At 57.2% G+C, this 18,819-nt stretch overlaps 2 protein-coding genes across 8 annotated transcripts in view; one reads left to right on the plus strand and one right to left on the minus strand.

The window, feature by feature from the left end:
- The window catches only part of NCOA5 (nuclear receptor coactivator 5), a 39,497-nt gene extending 28,423 nt beyond the window's left edge, over positions 1-11,074 (plus strand). For 3 of the 6 annotated variants that reach the window (XM_053246671.1, XM_053246676.1, XM_053246670.1), the window contains exons 2-8: positions 4,807-4,873; positions 7,069-7,353; positions 7,493-7,608; positions 7,741-7,867; positions 8,147-8,346; positions 9,145-9,504; positions 9,718-11,074. In XM_053246671.1, the coding sequence (XP_053102646.1) occupies positions 4,836-4,873; positions 7,069-7,353; positions 7,493-7,608; positions 7,741-7,867; positions 8,147-8,346; positions 9,145-9,504; positions 9,718-10,328 (1,737 nt within the window). In that variant the 5' untranslated portion in view covers positions 4,807-4,835 and the 3' untranslated portion in view covers positions 10,329-11,074. The remainder of the gene's footprint in view (positions 1-4,806; positions 4,874-7,068; positions 7,354-7,492; positions 7,609-7,740; positions 7,868-8,146; positions 8,347-9,144; positions 9,505-9,717) is intronic. The other 3 variants (XM_053246674.1, XM_053246675.1, XM_053246673.1) reach the window with 2 other exon arrangements.
- A 2,961-nt stretch (positions 11,075-14,035) lies between these two features.
- SLC12A5 (solute carrier family 12 member 5) overlaps positions 14,036-18,819 on the minus strand; it is a 101,554-nt gene continuing 96,770 nt past the window's right edge. For both annotated transcript variants that reach the window (XM_053246270.1, XM_053246271.1), the window contains exons 23-26: positions 18,416-18,612; positions 18,130-18,144; positions 17,802-17,935; positions 14,036-17,034 (exon numbers count right to left, since the gene is read on the minus strand). In XM_053246270.1, the coding sequence (XP_053102245.1) occupies positions 16,943-17,034; positions 17,802-17,935; positions 18,130-18,144; positions 18,416-18,612 (438 nt within the window). In that variant the 3' untranslated portion in view covers positions 14,036-16,942. The remainder of the gene's footprint in view (positions 17,035-17,801; positions 17,936-18,129; positions 18,145-18,415; positions 18,613-18,819) is intronic.

Below are 18,819 nucleotides of genomic sequence, written 5' to 3' on the forward strand. Positions count from 1 at the left end.
CCTTCTGGATTGCCTGGCCAGGAGGGGACTTCTGTTGGCTCCTGACCACCTTGGTGTGCAGATCCCACAAGGTGGTGTTGGGGGATGCCTGCGCCATGCTTTGGCCTGTGGCTGAAGGCATCCTGCAAGGTAGCATCTACACGAAGCCATTCAGAGATTGCTCGTTTGGCGTGTGTTGTCAGTATGCTGATGGATGGCACAGAACTCTGCTTTCTGTTTCAGTCCAAGGAAGCCTTTGGAGGTTCTGAAACACATTATCTGAGATCAGTAATGGACTAGATGTTGGTTAACAAACTGAAACTCAGTTCCGACAAGACAGACGTGCTTTTGGTCAGCAGGGCTGCAGGGGGTTCAGCATGTTTGAATGGGGTTGCACTTTTCTTGAAGAGTGAGCTGTGCAGTTGAGGGGTGCTTGCTAAACCTGACCTTGCTCCTGGGCTCCCAGTTGGATAGGAGTGCTTTTGCTCAGCTGAGGCTGGTGCACCAAGCCATGCTTGCGTGTGGAAAGAGCATGGACCTGGCCACAGTTACTCATGCTTCAGTTGCATCAAGAGTATTGCTGCTTGACCAGAACTGGCTTTATGGAACATGTTGCTCCACTTCTATGCCATCTCCACTTCTGTTGGTCTGTTTCTGGGCACAACTTAAAATACCGGTTCAAGCGCTAAATTACTTAGGAACTGGAGCTTAAAGGGCAGTCATATCCTATATGCCCATCCACTGAGGTTGGCAAGATGGTCTCTCATATGTCCCACCTCTGCTTGTAGTGCAGTTGTTGAGAATGCAGGAGAAGGCCTTCTCTGTGGTGGCACCCAGAATGTGGAACTTCCTGCCTCAGGAGATATGCTCAGTCTCCCTTTCTCTGACCATTGAGGTTTTTCGTTCCCTTTGGATTTTTTTCTTATTCTTTTTATAGCTGATGTTCTGGGTGCACATGTGGTTTGATCATTTTCTATCATTTTTTATTATAGCTGCCTTGAATCCACTAACTTTGAGTGGAAAGTTAGGACAGAAAACACTCAGTAGGTTCTAAATAACATATATAAAATTAGTGGCTGACATCCTGACTAAATTTACTAGAGAACATAAGAACAGCTCTGCTGGATCAGGCCCAAGGCCCATCTAGTCCAGCATCCTGTTTCACACAGTGGCCCACCAGATGCCTCTGGAAGCCTACAGGCAGGGCATGCCCTCTCTCCTGTTACTCCCCTGCAACTGGTATTCAGAGGCATCCTGCTTCTAAGGTTGGAGGTGGCCTACAGCCCTCTGACTAGTAGCCATTTCTCCATGAAGTTATCCAAACCCCTCTTAAAGCCATCGAAACTAGTAGCCAACACATCTTGTGGGAGAGTATTCCACAAGTTGATTTTGCGTTGTGTGACAAAGTACTTTCATTTGGCAACCAATTTCATGGGAATTGGTTGAATTCCCATGAATTCATGAACCAATAGGAAGTCCTATTTGGATTTTGTAGTCCTTGGACTACTCCCTGAGTTGTACTATTGAATAATTTAGTCAGGATGTCAGCCAGTCAGCTCAGATATTGGAAACTTCAGATGGTTTCCCCCACCTCTTTCCATTTTCCAACTTAGAAATTGTGTGATTTGCGGGGTGAGGGGGTGGAGATGGAATCTGGAAATTGAAGAATATATGATAATGGTTTCTTCATGATGCTGTTCAGATTTTGTCCACTTGAGAATCTCTTGGTAGCTCCTGTTTTTATGAAACCCTGAGAATTATAAGATGTAGAATGGTTAAGCAACATCTTGGCTGGAGCTTCAGTGAAAAAACAGACTGATACTTATGGAAGAAGGAATATTTTTAAAAACTTCTTTAAATATATCAGAAGCAGAAAACCTGCCAGGGAGGCTGTTGGACGCTTAGATGATGAGGGTGTTAAAGGGCTTATTACGGAGGATAAGGAGATTGCAGAGAAGCTGAATGAGTTCTTTGCATCTGTCTTCATGATGGGTGATACTGACCATATACTCACTCCGGAACTGAGCTTCTCAGACTTGGCGGCTGGAGGCCAATTTGAGGTGATGAAAGAGGAGGTTCTAAACCAGGGCTGCTCAACTTCGGCCCTCCTGCAGATGTTGACCTACAATTCCCATAATCCCTGGCTATTGGCCACTGTAGCTGGGGATTATGGGAGTTGTAGTCCAAAAACAGCTGGGGCCTGTTGAGCAGGCCTGTTCTGAACTATATTGAAAATGTAAAAATTAACAAATCGCCAGGGCCACATGACATTGGCCCAAGAGTTCTGAAGGAACTCAAATGTGAAATTGCTGGGTTAGGGTTTCAAAAATATGTAACTTGTCCCTACAATCAGGCTCTGTACTAGAGGACTGGAAAGTAGCTAATGTAATTTCTATTTTGAAAAAGGGATCCTGGGAGGATCCAGGAAGTTACAGGCCAGTTAGCTTAACTTCTGTGCCAGGTAAATTGTTGGAAAGTATACTTAAGGACAAAATTATTAAACATATAGAAGAACAGGCCTTGCTGAAGGAGAACCAGCCTGACTTCAGCAAGGGCAAGTCTTGCCTCACTCACCTTTTGGAGTGCTTTGAGACTCAACAGGCATGAGGATAATGGTGATCCAGTCGACATAGTATACTTGGACAACCAACAGGCTTTTGTTTGACAGAGTTCCCCACCACAGGCTCTTGAGTAAACATAGCAGTCATGGGATAAGGGGACAGGTTCATGTGTGGATGGGTAACTGGTTGCAGGAGAAGAAACAGGGTAGGAATAAATTGACAGTTTTTATTATGGAGGGAAGCAAGAAATGTGGTCCCCCAGGGAGCTGTACTGGGACCAGTGCTCTTTTACCTTGCCTATAAATGATCTAGAAATTAGGGTAAGCTGCAAGGTGGCCAAATTTGCAGATTACACTAAACTATTTAAGGCAGTGAAATCCAATACAGATTGTGAGGAACTCCAAAAGGATCTCTCCAAACTGGGGGAATGGGGTACAAAAAGGCAAACTGATTCAAAGGCAGACATTTTCCTCCCTCTCTCACAACACTAGAACAAGGGTCATCTCATGAAACTGAAGGCCAGGAAATTCAGGACTGACAAAAAGAAGTATTTTGTGTGTGTGCAGTGCATAATTAACCTATGGCATTCTCTGCCCCAGGAAGTGGTGTTGGTGGCTTTAGGCCACCTCTAGCCTCAGATGCAAGATGCCGTTAATTAATTAATTAATTATATTCCACTCTTCATCCAAGGAGCCCAGAATGGTGTACTGCATAATTTTCTCCTCACAACAACCCTGTGAAGTAGGTTATGCTGAGGGAGAAGTGACTGGCCCAGAGTCACCCAGCAAGCATCATGGCTGAATGGGGATTTGAACTCGGGTCTCCCCCGTCATAGTCCAGCACTCTGACCACTACACCACGATGGCCTATAAATACCAGTTGCAGGGGAGCAACAGCAGGAGAGAGGGCATGCCCTCAGCTCTTGGCTGTGGGTTTTTCAGAGGAACCTGGTGGGCCACTATGGGAAACAGGATGTTCTTATGAAAAATGGAGTCCGTGCGTTAGATGAGTTTGTGTTGCTTGGAATGGACTGGTTTTATTGCTAGAATTAATTATTAGAATAATATTAATGGCCTCCCAGTCTATATATTTAATCCACTAGAGCATCAAGTGTTTGTACTATTTTAATAGAAAGCAATCCAGACTTGTTTGAAACAGCCTTTGCAGTACCAAGATCAGCTTGCAGCTCCAGTAAGCACTTTTTCTTACTGGTCCTGTCCAAGATAGTCATGTTTCTTGCTTCTGAGGGAACGTGGTTGCATGCCGTGCCTCTCTTCTTCTTGTGCAGTAATGAGTATTTTGTGTTTGGGTTCTTTGAATTGATTGTGTCTGCCAAACCTGAATGCTTTCTGATTCCTGAGGCAGTTGCATTTCCCTCTGCAGTGTCATAAAAGGCCCTGGTGAGCTTGAATAAGGATTGTGAGTGAAGCCAAGTGGAGTCTCCAGGGAAAGAGTGAAGCGTCTCTCAAGGACTTTGGCTATCTGTGTGACATGGGCCAATTAGCAAGCTTTGATTGAGTCGAAAGATGCCCCTGATTTATTTATTTATTATTTTTTTAAGAAGCTACCTCCTCCTCCACAGGAAGCCTCTTGGAAGGTAGTGCTACTGCCCAGTCTGTCTGCATCATCTGAATGCAAAACATCCCTTTCTCCCTTCCAAGTGCTCATCTTGTCCACACGCTGAAAATATATGCAGGTTTAAAACTCACAGACAACCTCTGTGACACAAGAGTGCTTGTTGGAAGACATGCAGGGCTTTTCCAGTGCTAATTCATGCCGGCAGACGTTTTTTGATTTGTTCTCCTCCTGTCCATCTGTCGTGGCTGGAAGGTGTTTGGACTTAAGGTGGTAGAGCTTCCGCCTCCCGACCTTTAGGATTCTTTTTTCTCCGCAGTTGAGTGCCAAGGGAACACGGTGGCTATGGGACCCTGAAGGATGCCAGCCTGCTTCATTTGGCAACGGGGCTAGGTGTGGACTGCCAGTTCGGCTTGGCTTGTTCTCTTAAGAGCCTCCAGCTGTAGGTTCCCAGAGAAAGCATGTGACCTTGGGGCAGGCCTAGCCTGAGCTGGACCTGGAGAGATTCTTCAGCCTATCTTTGCACTGTACTGTATTGCTGATGTAATAAAGGTTGTCTGACAGTGCCTTGTTGAGTGGATTTCCTGGCTCCATCTTGTGGTCTTTGTACTTTGATGCTCTCTTTTCAATATGCTGATGATCTTTTCTTTGTTTCATAGCATTGAACAGACGGGTTGATTATTCTTTTCAGATATTAATAAAGCAGCGGAAAGAAGAAATATGAATAAGGCTCCCTCACGGTCCAGCCCAGCACGAAGGTAAAGTACTGTGAAGCAACGAGTTCCCCCAGGAAGTTTGGGCTTAGGGCAGCCATGCACCTTCCTCTGCTCATGTTGGATCTTCTCCTTGGAAGGGAATCCCAAGTGATTCTGGATTCCCTGCAGAGGCATTTCCTTGGGTTGCAGGTGGCAAACCTTGTTTGCTGCTGGGCTGCTCCTGAGCTCGGCGCAGAGGAGTGCCGCTGCAGCTGCTGCGGCCTCTCTGACTCCGGAGCGTCCCTGGCGGACGCCATGAAGTCAAGAGCATCCTTCGGGCTGCACCAAGAGGGCGAGGACAGCAACCGTGGTTGCGTCTGAGGGCAGGGCACCAGGGCAGCCCTTTCCCTCCTGCAGGTGCGTGTGCTGCTGCTGCTGCTGCAGCAGCACCCTGAACACGGGGGCCCGATGCCTACTTGGCAAGAGGACTCTCCTGCCCCCTCTTGGTGCTGCGTCAGTGTGGGTGCCCATCATGCATGGGGACTCCAGTTGGCATTGGTGCAAAGCTGTGCGCCAGCCCTGTGCTTGCTGCCACTTCTTCCAGGCCACGAGCCAGGGCTCAGTGGCCAAAGCGCAAGCGGATGCCAGCGCATCGCTCTGGATGCCAGCGGCTTGAGCGCGAGCGGGTGCCAGGGCGCGTTGCCTTGCCTTGAGTGCTGTGAGCAGAGCGCGAGCGGGTGCCAGGGCCTTGTCTTGCCGTGGGTGCCGGTGGCCAGAGTGCAAGGGGGTGGCGGTTGGAGAATTTGGGGACACACAGCCACACCATGTCTGGGCTCTTGCACTGCAGCCTGTCAGGGCATGCCTGTGCGAGTGCTGCAGTGGCACCTTATCAGTCCAGAACTGTTGCCTGCCTGGAGGAGGACGGTGTCTCTGTCTCGGACGGTCTCTCTCTCTCTCTCCCCCTCCCTCCCCCTCTCGCTCTCTCTTTCCCCGCCACCCACCCAAGTTTCCTTGACTGCTCTTATATTGGGTACCCTTCCTGTCGTTGTGACTCTTCTGGGATTCCCCAGGCAACGGTGCTGTTCAGCTGGGCTCAGTGACATCCGTTTCAGACTCCACTGGTTCGAAGACTAAAGATATTTGGAAAGTGCTGCTACCTACACAGAGCCTAGGAAGAGGGAGGGCTAGACTTGGAACTGACAGACTCCAGCCCTCGCTGGAGTCCTTGGTCATGTTCAGAGTGGCCTCCAAAGGTCCATGTCAGTTGGGTGGTGGAGGGTCACCTGAGCGTGTCTCTGGAACCCGAGCAGGCTGAGTGCGCCTCATCAACCAGCAGTCAGGGGACTGCAGCTATCCTGCTCTCAGACATTCTGGAAAGTGGGGTGTGTGTCTCTGTCTTCCTGGTACTCGTGGTCTCCTGTCCAGGAGGTTTATTCTGCAAGCTGCTATGTTCTGGGTTGTGGGAGTGGCATGCCAATGAAATGGCTCCCTGTTCCCAGTGGGGTGCTCCATCGCCACAACTGGTGTTAAGTCCCATGACATGAGTCTTTGCTTCCACTGCCTGCTTCCTGTGGCAATCCCCTCAGGCGCCAGGTCTGGTCTTGGCTATATACTTTGTCCCTGTGGGAGCCTGGGTGACCAAGTTCTGAAGAATGCTGAGCCCAGCCCAGGGATAGATGTGGCAGCGCCCATTTCACTGCACTCACTCTTGAGCTTGGCACTCAGTGTGAACATCTTTGGGAGCCTATTCCCTAGAAAAGTCCTCACAGGAGGTGAGGTTGGGTTGGGCAGGGCGGCTGTTTCAGAGTCTTGGATGAAGCAGCTCAGCCTGCATCTGCACTGTACCATTTTGCACTGCGTGGGGTGAGAGGGGTGGCGCATGTGACTGAATGTTTTTCTTTACAGCTCTTCCCTGCATGTAGAAAAACTGTAGAGAACTGTCAGGGATCAAAAACTTAACCTAGCTTTCCCCCTGCTGTGCTTCCTTTGTATGTGAAGAGAGTTTTTTCATATAGAGACACGTGTGGCCATGTAAGCCCCACTGCAGGCTGAGGTGGTATAGCCCAGACACAGGTTTACCACCAGGCCAGGATCACTCAGCAGCCTGGAGCAGGGTGAACAGGGATCCGCATCTCTTTGGGGTGTTTCTGGATGCTTGTTGCAGTCTGAGACAGATGGGAGGAGGGCCTTGGCCTGCAGTTCAGAACAGTTCCGCTGCTAGTGCCTATCTAAAGGACTTTTCCTGGTGCTTCTTGTAGAGAGACCTTTGCATATGGAGAGAGAGATGCAAGGCGTGATCGCTCTCCTAACCGGGGCAGTCCACGGAGAGAACCTCGGGATGGCAGAAATGGCAGAGATTCCAGGGATGCGCGGGATATCCGGGTTAGAGATGTTCGTGATGCCAGAGACCATAGAAATCCCAGAGATTTCCGGGACCCCAGAGATCCACGAGACACCAGAGACATGAGGGACCCTCGGGACTTGCGAGATCCTCGGGATCCACTCTTAGAGCGTTACCGGGATGCGCGGGAGCCACCCTACAGGTATCTCTCAACAGCAGGGCAGGGTGAGCGCATTCTGGGAGGGACCCTTTAGCGTGCTCTTGGAGAGAGCCCGTGGGGCTGATGGCAATGCGGGGGTGCTTTGGTCCAGGCACCAGACTGCTCACACTCTGCTCTGTAGGCGGGAAGAGGGCTACGACCGCTGTGTGCGTCCTGAGGATTACTACCGGAAAAGGGACGACTCCTATTATGATCGTTACCGAAATCATGCAGACAGACCCCCCTTGAGTGCTGAAGGTCAGTGTCGGATGGGCTGTGGTACAGGCGGGTGGGGGATGAGAGGTGTGTGTGTGTTGGGGGGGGGGTCCAGCCAAGAAAGGGCAGGCCGGCCACTTTTCTGCCCTTGATTCTGCTGGCTCTTGTCACCAGAGCGTATGAAGCGTGAGGAACGTCGCCGGGAGGATCTCTACCGCCAGTACTTTGAGGACATTAAGAGGCGCATCGATTCGGAGCGGCCTGTGGACTGTTCCGTGATTGTGGTCAACAAGCAGACCAAGTAAGAGTTGGAGAGGCTGGCCGGGTTCCCTCTCCTCCCCGTGTATTGTTGTGGGGCTGGTTGTGTTGGCCTGCTGTTTTTCTGGGGCAAGACTGAGCTGTGTTCTGAAGCAGAAGGGTCTGCGGGCTTGAGTTTGCCCAGCTCCCCGTGTGACTCTGTAAGAGGAGGAGGCAGAGAGGCGCTCCTGCCTGGAAGGCACAATGCCTTTTGCTGCTGCTGCTCCTCCAGCAGATGTTCTATTCACACTGCGTTCTCATGCGGGGCGGCTTTTTTGTGCAGAGAGTATGCCGAGTCCGTGGGCCGGAAGGTGCGTGACCTGGGCATGATGGTGGATCTGATCTTTCTCAACTCGGAGATGTCTTTGCAGCAAGCCCTCGACGACGTGAGCCGAGGGGGGTCTCCTTTTGCCATTGTCATCACTCAGCAGCACCAAGTCCACCACTCCTGCACGGTCAACATCATGTTTGGCACCCCCCAAGGTATGAGGGCTAGCATGTGGCTGGAGGCTGCACTGTGCATTTCCTGGCAGAGGCCTTGCCCTCATGGCACACACAAGGCTCTGAGTGGCCTGCTGCTTCTCCACCAGCCCATGCTCTCTCAGAAGGCAGGCGAAGGGGCCAGAGCCCCAGGACCCACACTGTGTCGAGGAGCATGAAAGGACCGTGTCTGTCATCCCTCGTGTAAAAGACGTTCCAGGCCTTCATGTGTTCTGATGATTGGAACGTCTCTGTGCAGTTCTGCTCAGCCTCTGCACTTTCCACCCAGCCCCTCGGATGTGGGGCAGGGAGCTGATCAAGGTTGTGTTGCAACTCTCACCCCACAACCCATGGTGCCTCTCAGGTTGACCCCTTTATTTCAGTTGCTGAACCCAGAGTTCCTAGTTGGAGGACTCTGAACTTTGAGCCTGGTGCCAAGCCCTGGCACTTGGGCTTGGAGGACCCCGTCTCCTTGGCAGCGTCAGGAAGAGGAGCAAGCAGAGGCAGTGTGTGCCCTGGGACTCCTTGCCCTTGGGACGCTTGACGCCCCCCAACTGGCACTCCATCTCTGGGCAGGGCGCTTCCCTGCCCTTCTAGCCCCAGCAGCAGCTTGTGTTGCAGCTGCGCAGGTGCCTGGAGCCCTTCAGAGTGGCAGGGAAGACTGCCAGGCCGTTCAGGAGGAGGCTTGTCCTGCACTTTGCAAATGGTCTCCAGACCCACTGGGCCGTCCTGGGGCTGTCAGTTGGTGGACGAGGTCTAGGGGTCAGGCGGGGTGACTGATGGCTTGTGCCTCTCATACAGTCTTTCCTGCCACAGAGCACCGGAATATGCCACAAGCCGATGCCATGGTGCTGGTGGCAAGGAACTATGAGCGTTACAAGACTGAGGTTCGGGAGAAGGAGCGTGAGGAAATAGCCAGACAGGCTGCCAAGATGGCTGACGAAACCATTCTGCAGGAGCGAGAGCGGCCCCCGCCTGTGGAGGAGGGCCTCCGGGGGGCCCACCCCCCAAGCATCCAGGCTCTCCTGAACTTGCTGGCAGACAACCGCTATTTGACTGCCGAGGAGACAGACAAGATCATCAACTACCTGAGAGAGCGCAAGGAGCGCCAGCTGCGAGGAGGTGGCAGCGGCGGCGGCGGCGGCGGGGACTCTCTTCCTGGTGAGTCTTCCTCGGGGCGGGGCTGTGCGCAGGGGCTGCCCAGAGTGGGGCATGCAAGAGGGGGGACCCATGCAGTTGCCCACCCTGCCCCACTGACTCAGACTTCCTGTCCTAGCGGTTGGGGGCCCGAGACCAGTGGCTGTGGGTGTCTGCTCTCAGGGCCCAGGAGCAGCTCTGCGGGGCTTAATGGGGGCTGTTTTTCTCTTCCTGCAGCTTCGCTTCCCCGGCAGGCGCTTGGCTCCTCGCTGGCCAACCCGGCCAGCCTGCCCAGCTCTCAAGCCCATTCGAGCAGCCAGCCTCTGATGCCCTCGGCCTCGGCCCCGGCCGCTTCGACTCCCCAGCAGGAGCTGCAGGCCAAGATCCTCAGCCTCTTCAACAGCGGGGCAGCAGCTGCCGTAGCAAACAGCAGCCCCGCCGTGGGAGCCACGCAGAACCCCGGCTTTGCCACGGTCCCCAGCACTCCGAGCCGGGCTGGCCAGCTCAGCGGGGCGGGCTTGCCCCAGTCCCAGCAGCGGGCCCCAGGCCAGGGTGCCCAGTTCTCCAGCCACCCCGGGCCTGCCCGAGGTGCGGGCCCCCGAGCTGCAGCCCAGCAGCCCTCCCAGCCACTCTACCAGAACCGGGCCCCGGCCCCCAGCAACGCCGCTGCCACGCGGCCCGCACCGTCTTCTGGGATCAACTTTGACAACCCGAGTGTGCAGAAGGCTCTTGACACACTCATCCAGAGCGGCCCTGCGCTCTCCCATCTGGTGAACCAGACCGTGGGTCAGGCACGGGCAGTGCCTCCTGGCCAGCAGCCTTTGGGCTCTTACCAGAGGCACTACTAATGCCTGCCTCCCCGTCTCGGATGCCCTTGATGAGCATGGCCCTTCCCCACGCCTCCTCACCCCCCCCCCCGCGCCCCCCGCAGCCAGGCCTCTGGACTTCCACCTCCGTGTGCTGCAGAAGGCTGCCCGGGCTCTGTGGTGCTGCTCCTCCCCCTCCCGAGCCTTTGATGCTGGAGCTGCTTAGCCCCTTCCTCGGGTGGCTGTGTGGGACCGGAGGCCCTACAGGTGGGCGGGCGGGCGGGCGCCAGCAAGGGCCGAGGGGCTGCTAGTCTGGGGGGCAGCGGGATGGGACCTTGTGCCCTGTGAGCTGCTGTGCCTCACGGGGATCCTTGCCCAGGACTCGGGGGGCTGGGGCTTCTCGCCAGGGTGCCCCCCCCCCCGGGCATGCGCTGCCTGCAGTTCTTGTCGGGCTGCTCTTCCAGGCTCTGCAGTGCGGCTTGGTCCTTCCCGAGAGAGCGGAGAGACGCCTCTGTGTTGCTTTTGGTGTTGACTTGGGCCTGTTGGGCGCTGCACACGCCCCCTGCATTTGGATTTGTCCACACTTGACAGTTGACTTTCAGTAGATGTCAGGCGGAGGCCCTTTGTGGCGGGGCTGCCTGCTCCGAGGCAGCTCTTGGGGGCCAAACTGCTTCACCCCATTCCTGGAGCTGTAGATGTTCTGTTCTTGAATGGTTTTGTCATGTAGATTCCTCTGTACTGTTAACAAGAGGATATCACTTTTTAATTAAAAAAAATTAAATCCAGTATATACGTGTGTGTGTGTGTGTGTTTGGTTTTTTGTGTGTTTTTTTAAAAAAAGAAGCCATGGGTCTTTGTGGGCTCTTTCAGCTGCTGCCAGAGGATGCTGGGCATGCTGAGTACCAGAGATGCAGCCTCCCCGGGACAGCAAGGAGCAAGCTGTACATGGCTTTAACCGGCATGCGGGGGGGGGGAGAGGGGGTGCTGCAGCTCAAGGGTCTCCCATGCATAAGAGTCGAGGTCCCTTGAAAGAAACAAGCTGAAAGAACGAGTTGGGAGCCACTCCAAAGAGCCGCCTCCCAGGCTGCTAGGGAGTCCTTCGAGTTTCGAATGTTGATGCTGTATCCTGAATTGCATGTGAAGTCCGAGCACTCCTCCTTCTCATGGAGGAATGCTCTTTATCAGGTGTCTCTTCCAGACTTGGTTATCGTTCTATTTACATTTTGAGGAATGGGCGATTCAGAAAGAGGGGGGCTTTTCCTACAAGGAAATGGAAATGTACCAGGTCAGACCCCCTCAGGCAAGAGAGGTCTGCACTTCAGAGACCGTCAACAACAACAACGGGTTGTTTAAAAGCTCAAGCAAGATGACTGAGATGCCAGCTGGGACGAAGAGGAGAACCAAGCAGGGTGCTCTACATGAGAAGTGCACAAATCCTGGCAAAATAAACACCGACTTACGATGGGGAGATATTTTGTAGAGCAAATGAATCAGAACAAATCCTTTTGTTTGGCAGCCAGAGTGGTCCTGCTGTTGCTGCTGCTGTGCCATGGAAAGCCATTTCTCTCTCCCTGCCCTTGTTGCTAGAAAGGCAGCTTCTGAGAGTCCAGGGCCCCTCAGCAAGGAAGTGCGAGGCAGAGGTAATGGGTGGCGACCAGGGGGTCCTGTCTGGAGGCCGCCCCCCTCCTCTTCTTAAAATGCTCAAGGCATCAGGAACAGAAAGCCGACTAGAGAGGCAGAAGAATGTTTGGATGGGTTTCAAGAAGCTGCCTTGTACTGAGTCAGGCCTTTGGTCTGTCTAGCTTAGTACTATCTACTCTGACTGGTAGCAACTCTCCAAGGTTTCAGGCAGGAGTCTTCCTCGCCCTACCTGAGGATGCTGCCAGGGAGTGAGCTTCTCCATGCAAGCTGCTGCTCTGCCACTGGGGACAGTTAAAAGTCAACAACTCCCTTGATGAGGCTGAAAGAGCCATCCTGGGACTCTTCCGTCTGCGGGGTGGGGTGAGGAGAGGGGGCCAGCATGCCTTTCTCAGCTGCTGCCTGGGCCTGTTGCCCCCAGCCACGTTTGCTGAGGTTGCTCCTACAGCGGAGTTTGCAGCCAGCCAGCCAGCCAGCCAGCCTCTTTTCCCAGGAAATGGCCAAGGCTTCTTGAAAAGGATGGCCCATTATGCCCCGCCCCCTAACCCAGCAAGGAGAGGCTGGGCTTGTCTGGAGTGACAGCGCGTGGAGCAAGTGGGGTGGCTACATCTCCCTGTGGGCACTGGGGCTCAAGTTTGCCTGGTGGGGCTCTTTCCCCATCTTCACAGCCTGGGAGGTCAGAGTGTAGGATCAGGCATCTTGCTATGGCTACAGAATGCAAGATTCAGGAGGAGCCCCCAGAAATTAAGAGGATTTTTGAGAGGGAATCCAGCCACCTAGGTGGGCTGTGGAGAGTTGGGGGCAAAGGCCGAGGGGCAAGGGGAGGAGGCTGGAGTCAAAGCCAGGGGAGGGGGCCTTGCTCAGCGGCAGAAGAGCCTCTGGTCCCAGGCCGTGTCCTCTCTCATTTTTTCTCTTCTGAGTGCGGAATGAGTTTTGTTCTGGGCGGCAGAATCAAGACTGTGTGTGCAGCACACCTGCATTCAGAGTGGGGCCTTCCTGATTAGTCTGAGTGGGATCTAAAATGAACTGAGTGGACATAAAAAAACATGTGAGCGCACACGCACGCCTTAGAGGGCACACTGGTCCCAGCTTCAGTCTATGGCAGCATCTCCAGACAGGACTGGGAAAGAGTCCTGCGTGGAACCTTGGAGAGCGGCTGCCAGCCAGTGTAGGCAGTATGGAGCTCGATGAACCAGTGGTCTGACTCGGTCCTAGGCAGCTCCCTATGGTAAGATCCGACAACTGGACCGCAGCAGCAAGGTGTGATCAGACAGCAGCATGGTAGAGCAGCTTAACCGCCCGTGATGAAAGGACACGTGTGGCCTGAGGACTTCTGAATGGTCCGCAGTTGCTCCGGAGGGTCTTGGGTCACGGTGGAAAGTGGAGGCGGCAGTCACAACCGCAGTCATGGCCTTTGGAGCCAGGAGGAGGATGGAGCGCGAAACGTGACGGGAAGCATCTTCCCACCCCGTGGCTTGTGCCCTCTGCCTCCTGGGGGCTGCCTCCTGTCCCCTCCAGGGCTAAGGAGCACAGGGCTCGGCTGCTAGCACGTGCTCGGTGGGGCGGGCTGCTGGGGCTCTCTCCCGCGCCACGCCCTTGCAGGGAGCCGGGCTCGGATGCGCCAGCCCCTCGGAAGCTGCGGGCCCCTCGGATCCATGAGTGGCACCCCCTGAGGTGGTGTTCGGCGGAGGGAAGGGGCTGCCCGGAGACAAAGCAGTGCCGTTTCTCACGAGACACCCCCGTTTCCAATGGGACGCACCCTCGTGTGCTCACGCAGAGCCCCCAGGGCAGGGCGCTGCGACGTCGTCTTTCTCTGCCTCGCCAGCAGAAGGCAGCCATTTGCCCATTTGCCCAGGCAGGCACTCGGGGCAATGCCCACAGCCATGCCTTTGCTTGAGGTCGGTGCGGGTCGTGAGAGGCCGGGCTGAAATGGGCGAGCCTAAGAGGTGGAGCCCGGGGAAGGGAAAGTCGCCCGAATCTCATTTCCGGAGGTCCCTCCCAGGGTGCTCACAGGCCGCTTCCTGCCTGGGACAAGGACACCCCGCCCCGGTCAGAGGCTTCGTGGTGAACGTCTGTTCTAAACAGGAGAAGAAGTCGCCTGGGCCAGTGAGTGAAGGGTGTAATAAAATCCTTTTATTGCATTTTGTGCAGACAGGAGACTTAAAAAAGAAAAGAAAAGAAAAACCACACAGGAGAAGCTGTAAAGCATCAACACGAGCACTCGACGGAGGGAGCGTGACCCCGCGGGGAGCGGTCAGCAGAGAGAGAACGGCAGGGGGCGGGGGGGGGGCCCAGGCGGGACTTGCGCCGAGGAACGCCGCAAGCCGAATGCACGCCCCTGCGGGTCTGCAACCTGGTCTATTTACAACGAGGGAACTGAGGGGCATTTCTTTGCACAAGTATTCCCTAGAACACAAAGCCTATGAATGAGCGCACGACAACTACCCAGATATTGCACTCGAATCAGTCACTTGGATGGACGGAGAACAGATTAACTACCGTGTTGGATTATAAAGGTTACTGGATGCGCTGACTCGGGTGCGCACGTTCATAACAAAGAGATTGCACATGGAGCACAGAAAAAGGGTGTGTGACCAACACGAACGTGGGCCTCTGGACCCTTCCCTTGCTGGGCGCCAAGCCCCTTCCCGAGTGCCCGGGCAGCCTTCTCCCGGTGGGTGGCATCCCTGGAGGACGCAGGCCTCACTTGCCGGGGGGGGGGAGCAGCAGCCCTTCCCAGGGGAGCTCCTTCCCCGCTCCTCCTCCTCTCAGGGGCTGGCCACTCCTGAAACAGGCCCGGGACCCGGGACCCTGGGCCTGCCTGCGGCGGAAGTGGCCGCCCACCCCCTCCTCCTCCTCCAGCACGGACATCTTCCCTGGCACGGGAGGGCTCTGCATCCGCCCCCCGAAGCGGACTGGCTGAAGGAGGCCCCAGAGGAGAACAGCACACACACACACTCTCACGGGGGGGGCCAAACGTGCAGGGGGGCGGGGTCAGGACAGGGGCTGTAAACTAGCATGCAGGTGCCACCTGCTAATCCTGGCCCTCTCCGGGGAGGGGCAGGGGGGAGAAGGGCCAGCCATGCAGCAGCGAGGAGACAGCAGTGCTCAGAGGGGGGGGGGGGGTCCTCTTGCAGACTCTTGGCCCGCTTGCCCACAGGCGATGGTGTGCTGCTCACCCTGCCTTACCTGCCGCTTGGCCGGAGGCAAACTGGGAGGGAGGGTGCTGGGGACGTGGGTCCCACCTCCCTGAGCGGGGACAAGGGGCTGCTCCGCCAGGCGGTGCGGAAAGACGGCTTCCGAGCGGGCTGGGCTGTGCGGAGGGGCAGCTGCTGCCGGTGCCCCAAGCGGAGGGTCTTGCCCTCGGGAAGCAGGCCAGCCAGCGGGGTGTGCAGGGCCCCCCCTCCCCAGTGGGCAGGACCCAGCGGAGGGGAGGCCCCGGGCGCCAGGAGGGGAGGCGGCGGCGGCGGCGGGGCTCTCTGGCGGCCCCCTGGCTGAGCTGCGCGGCAGGCCGGGGGGGGGGGCGCGGAGGGAGAGTGGGAGGCTTAGCAGGCTGCACTGGGCGTGGAAGCTCAAATCTGCTGTGAAACTGGTTCTGGCCCTTTTCCCTGATAAGAACCCCAAGAACGCGAAGGGGGGAAGGGGGTGCTCTGGTTTCTGTCACGGGGTCACCGCCCCCCCCCCCCGAGCCCTGGGTGGCTGCTGACTGCCGGGGCGGGGGGGGGGGCGGGGGTGTCCCTGTATCATCCCTAGATATACCTCTTTTTTGTCTAGACCATCGGGTTCCTTTTCACATAAATATGACCACTTTAAAAATACATGTCCTGTGCTATGTACAAGGTTATATACAGCCCCAGGGCGGGGCCAGCGGGTCGCTGAGAAGGGTTCACATTGGTTAAAAGCGCCACAGTTTTCCTGTGAGAAGGAAGCGGGGAGGCCCCAGCAGCCCCAGGACCCACATGCAGCCCTGTTGGGGCACGAGGAGGAGCTTGGCGGCGGCGGGGGCGCTCTCCAGGCACATCAGGGAGAGCATCACCTCACGGGAGGTCTCCGCTCCCTGCAGGGCCAGATGCGCACCGGGGAGGGGGGCTTAGGCGGGGGGGCCCCTCCAGGCACAGCACAGGGGCAGCCCACCCTGCCCCGGCCCGCCCTCAGGGCCCTGCTTCTCCCAGTCGGGGGGGGGGGCTTGAGGGCCAAGTCCTAAAGTGCGAGGGGGCTGCAGGCCAGCTGGCGACTGGGTGCTGTGATCCAGAAGGGCCACTGTGGCTCCCCAGCCCCATCCACTGGGGAATGGGGTGGCAGCGGCAGCCATGACTGCGGCCTGGTAGCATCGAGACATACAAATGTCCATACCGGGCGGGGGGGGGGGGAGCTGAGGCCACATGACAAAAGTGCAAAATGGCGGAGGTGCCAACGGGAGGCTGCCCTCCAGCAACGGCCGAAGCGGAGACTCCCTGCAATGAACGGCTTCCCCTAGTCCTGCTGCCAGGCCTTGGGGGGGGGTGTGTGTGCACAAAGGGCCACGCTGAGCCCCCCTCCCGCCCCAGGCAGCGTCCCCACCCAGCACTTCCTCCAGCCCCCTTTCTCACCCCCAGGAGCTCCAGGCGGCCCTGGTCCCTGGCAGAAAGAGAGGCGGGAGGAGGGGAGAGGCCAGCGTTGGCAGGGAAAGCATGCTGGTGGCCGCGGCTGGGGCTCTCTCCCCATCGTGGGAGCCGGGGGGGCGCGTGGGGGGCAGCAGCGAGGACGTCCAATGGAAGGCAACCATAGGAAAGCAGGCGGGAGCCGGATGCAGAGGGGCGCAGCGGCACGACTGAGTCTCCAGCCTCCGGGAGCAGTCGGGCAGCCCTGTGGAAGGCCTGCCTGTGGCGGCGGCTGCGGCTTGGCTTGCGCCTGGCGCTGTGGTTCAGGTGCAGAGAGGGGCCACGGCCGAGATGGGCGCTCCCTTCTGGCTCTCTGGGAGGCGGGTGCAGAGGGGCGGGCGGGCGGGGCTCTCGGGGGCAGGGGCCGTGGCCAGCTCCTCAGGAATAGATGGTGATCACCTCGCGGCCGCCCCCACGCACCAGCAGGACCCGGTCCAGGTGCTCCGTCAGCACTTCCAGGAACTCCATATCTGGGTGGAGCAGTCAAGGAGCCACCGAGCGGCGGGGGGGGGGGGGGGCACACGCACACACACACACACACACACACCACCCCCCAGAAGGTCCCTGGCCGGGCCGGGCAAGGCCCCTCTCTGGCTGGCAAGCTGCTGCCCGTCCTGAGCTAGGCAGGCAGAGGCTCGGCCCCTGGAGGTCCCTCATGGCACCTAGGTCCCTAGGAGGCAGCCAGGCTCGGCCGTGGCCTTCCCGAGCACTGGCCTTGCTGGGTGCTTTCGCCGCCAGGGCCTGCCGTTGTCTAGCGCTTCAGCCTAGCCGCCCCTGAATGATCCAGGGATAGCTGCGTCGTTCAGTAAACAGGGACTTGCCTGGAGAGCCTCCTCCGTCTCCGCTAGTCCAGAGGGAGCCGCTTTGCCTCCTGGTCTCAGGCCGTGTCCCAGACTTCCCAAGGGCAGGAGGAGGCGCGCTCGCTCGGAGCTGCTTCATGGCTAGCAAAGCTACGGGGATGCTTTCAGCTGGCCGTCCACTTCCCTCCGCTCCTACCCTTCAGGAACTCACCTTCTGGACTCTGATCTTTGCCTGAACTGCAGCCCTCTCCCAGTGAGGCCTTCTTTGCCCATCCAAAGCAGGATGCTGGACCAGGAGGGCTTGGGGCCTGATCCAGCGGGGCTGTTCTTGCCTTCTTAAGAAGTTCCTTAAGAGCAGCCTGGCCCTTCCAGCCCCCGCACCCCACCCCACCCCACCCCACCCCAGTGAGCTTTGGCAAGGGTGCCAGAAAGGATCCAGTTCTCGTCTCCCTTGCGGTTCCGTGGTGGCCCTGGCATGTTGAGCAGCACCAGCTTGGCCTCCTGGGACTTCTTCACAATCACCTCGTTCAGCCGGACAGCCGTGTGCATCCTCCGCACATTGGCCTGATTCCTGCAGGAGACAGGCAGGGTCTGGGGAGGGAAGGGGCGGGCCAGCTTGCCTCTGCCCCAGCCCCATCCAGCGGCACAGCACCCCCACGCCCCATGGACGCAGCAAGCGGCAGGAGAAATGCAGGGCTGCAGCCGACCCACTCCCGGCTTCTCCCGCCACACCACGCAGCAGAGCAGCTCAAAGCAAACACTTACAGCGTCTCCCACTCCCTGGCAGAGGCAGGCAAAGGGAGGAAGAGAGAGAGCAGGTCATTCAGGGCCTGGGACCGAGAGCCTCTTCTCCGGCCAAGGTGCCCTCCCTGGCGCCCAGCGTCTCCCGGCGTGGCCTCCCCGCCTCCCCAGGGGAGCCCCCCTCCCGGAGCTCCCAAACACTCGCCCAAGGAGTGCCCCGTCGGGCAGAACCGGGAGCCAGATGGGTCCCCAAGGCCTCATCCGCCACCTGGGTGCTCCAGGGGCTGCCCCGGCGGGGATGGTGACTCACGGCTTCATGCTGAAGAAATCTTTGATGCTTTCGGGACTGACGGGGCTCTTGGCCTTGTTCTTCTCAGCCACCTTGTCCTTGGTCCATGTGAGGTGCACCTTTTCGGGGGCTGCCTCAGGCTCCACCTCTGTTTCGTCCCCTGGCGACTGAGAGCTGCTCGAGAAAGTGGTGGCATTTTTGTCATGGATCAGCTGCACCTGTTGGGTGGGGAATCGACAGGCTGTGGGTGGGCCCACCAGTGGGCTCCACCAGTCCTTCCTGCCTGCTCCTGCCTCCCCTGGCCGCCTCTGCAATCCTGCTTGTGGAATCCAGACCCCCCCCCCCGCAGAAACGGACCTCATATACCAAGACGCGCACCCCGGGGGGAGGGTCTTCCTCTCCCGCTATCACCACCATTGCCCCTG

The sequence above is a fragment of the Hemicordylus capensis genome, chromosome 4, assembly GCF_027244095.1.
Source record: "Hemicordylus capensis ecotype Gifberg chromosome 4, rHemCap1.1.pri, whole genome shotgun sequence".
In the NCBI taxonomy this organism is placed as follows: Eukaryota; Metazoa; Chordata; class Lepidosauria; order Squamata; family Cordylidae; genus Hemicordylus; species Hemicordylus capensis.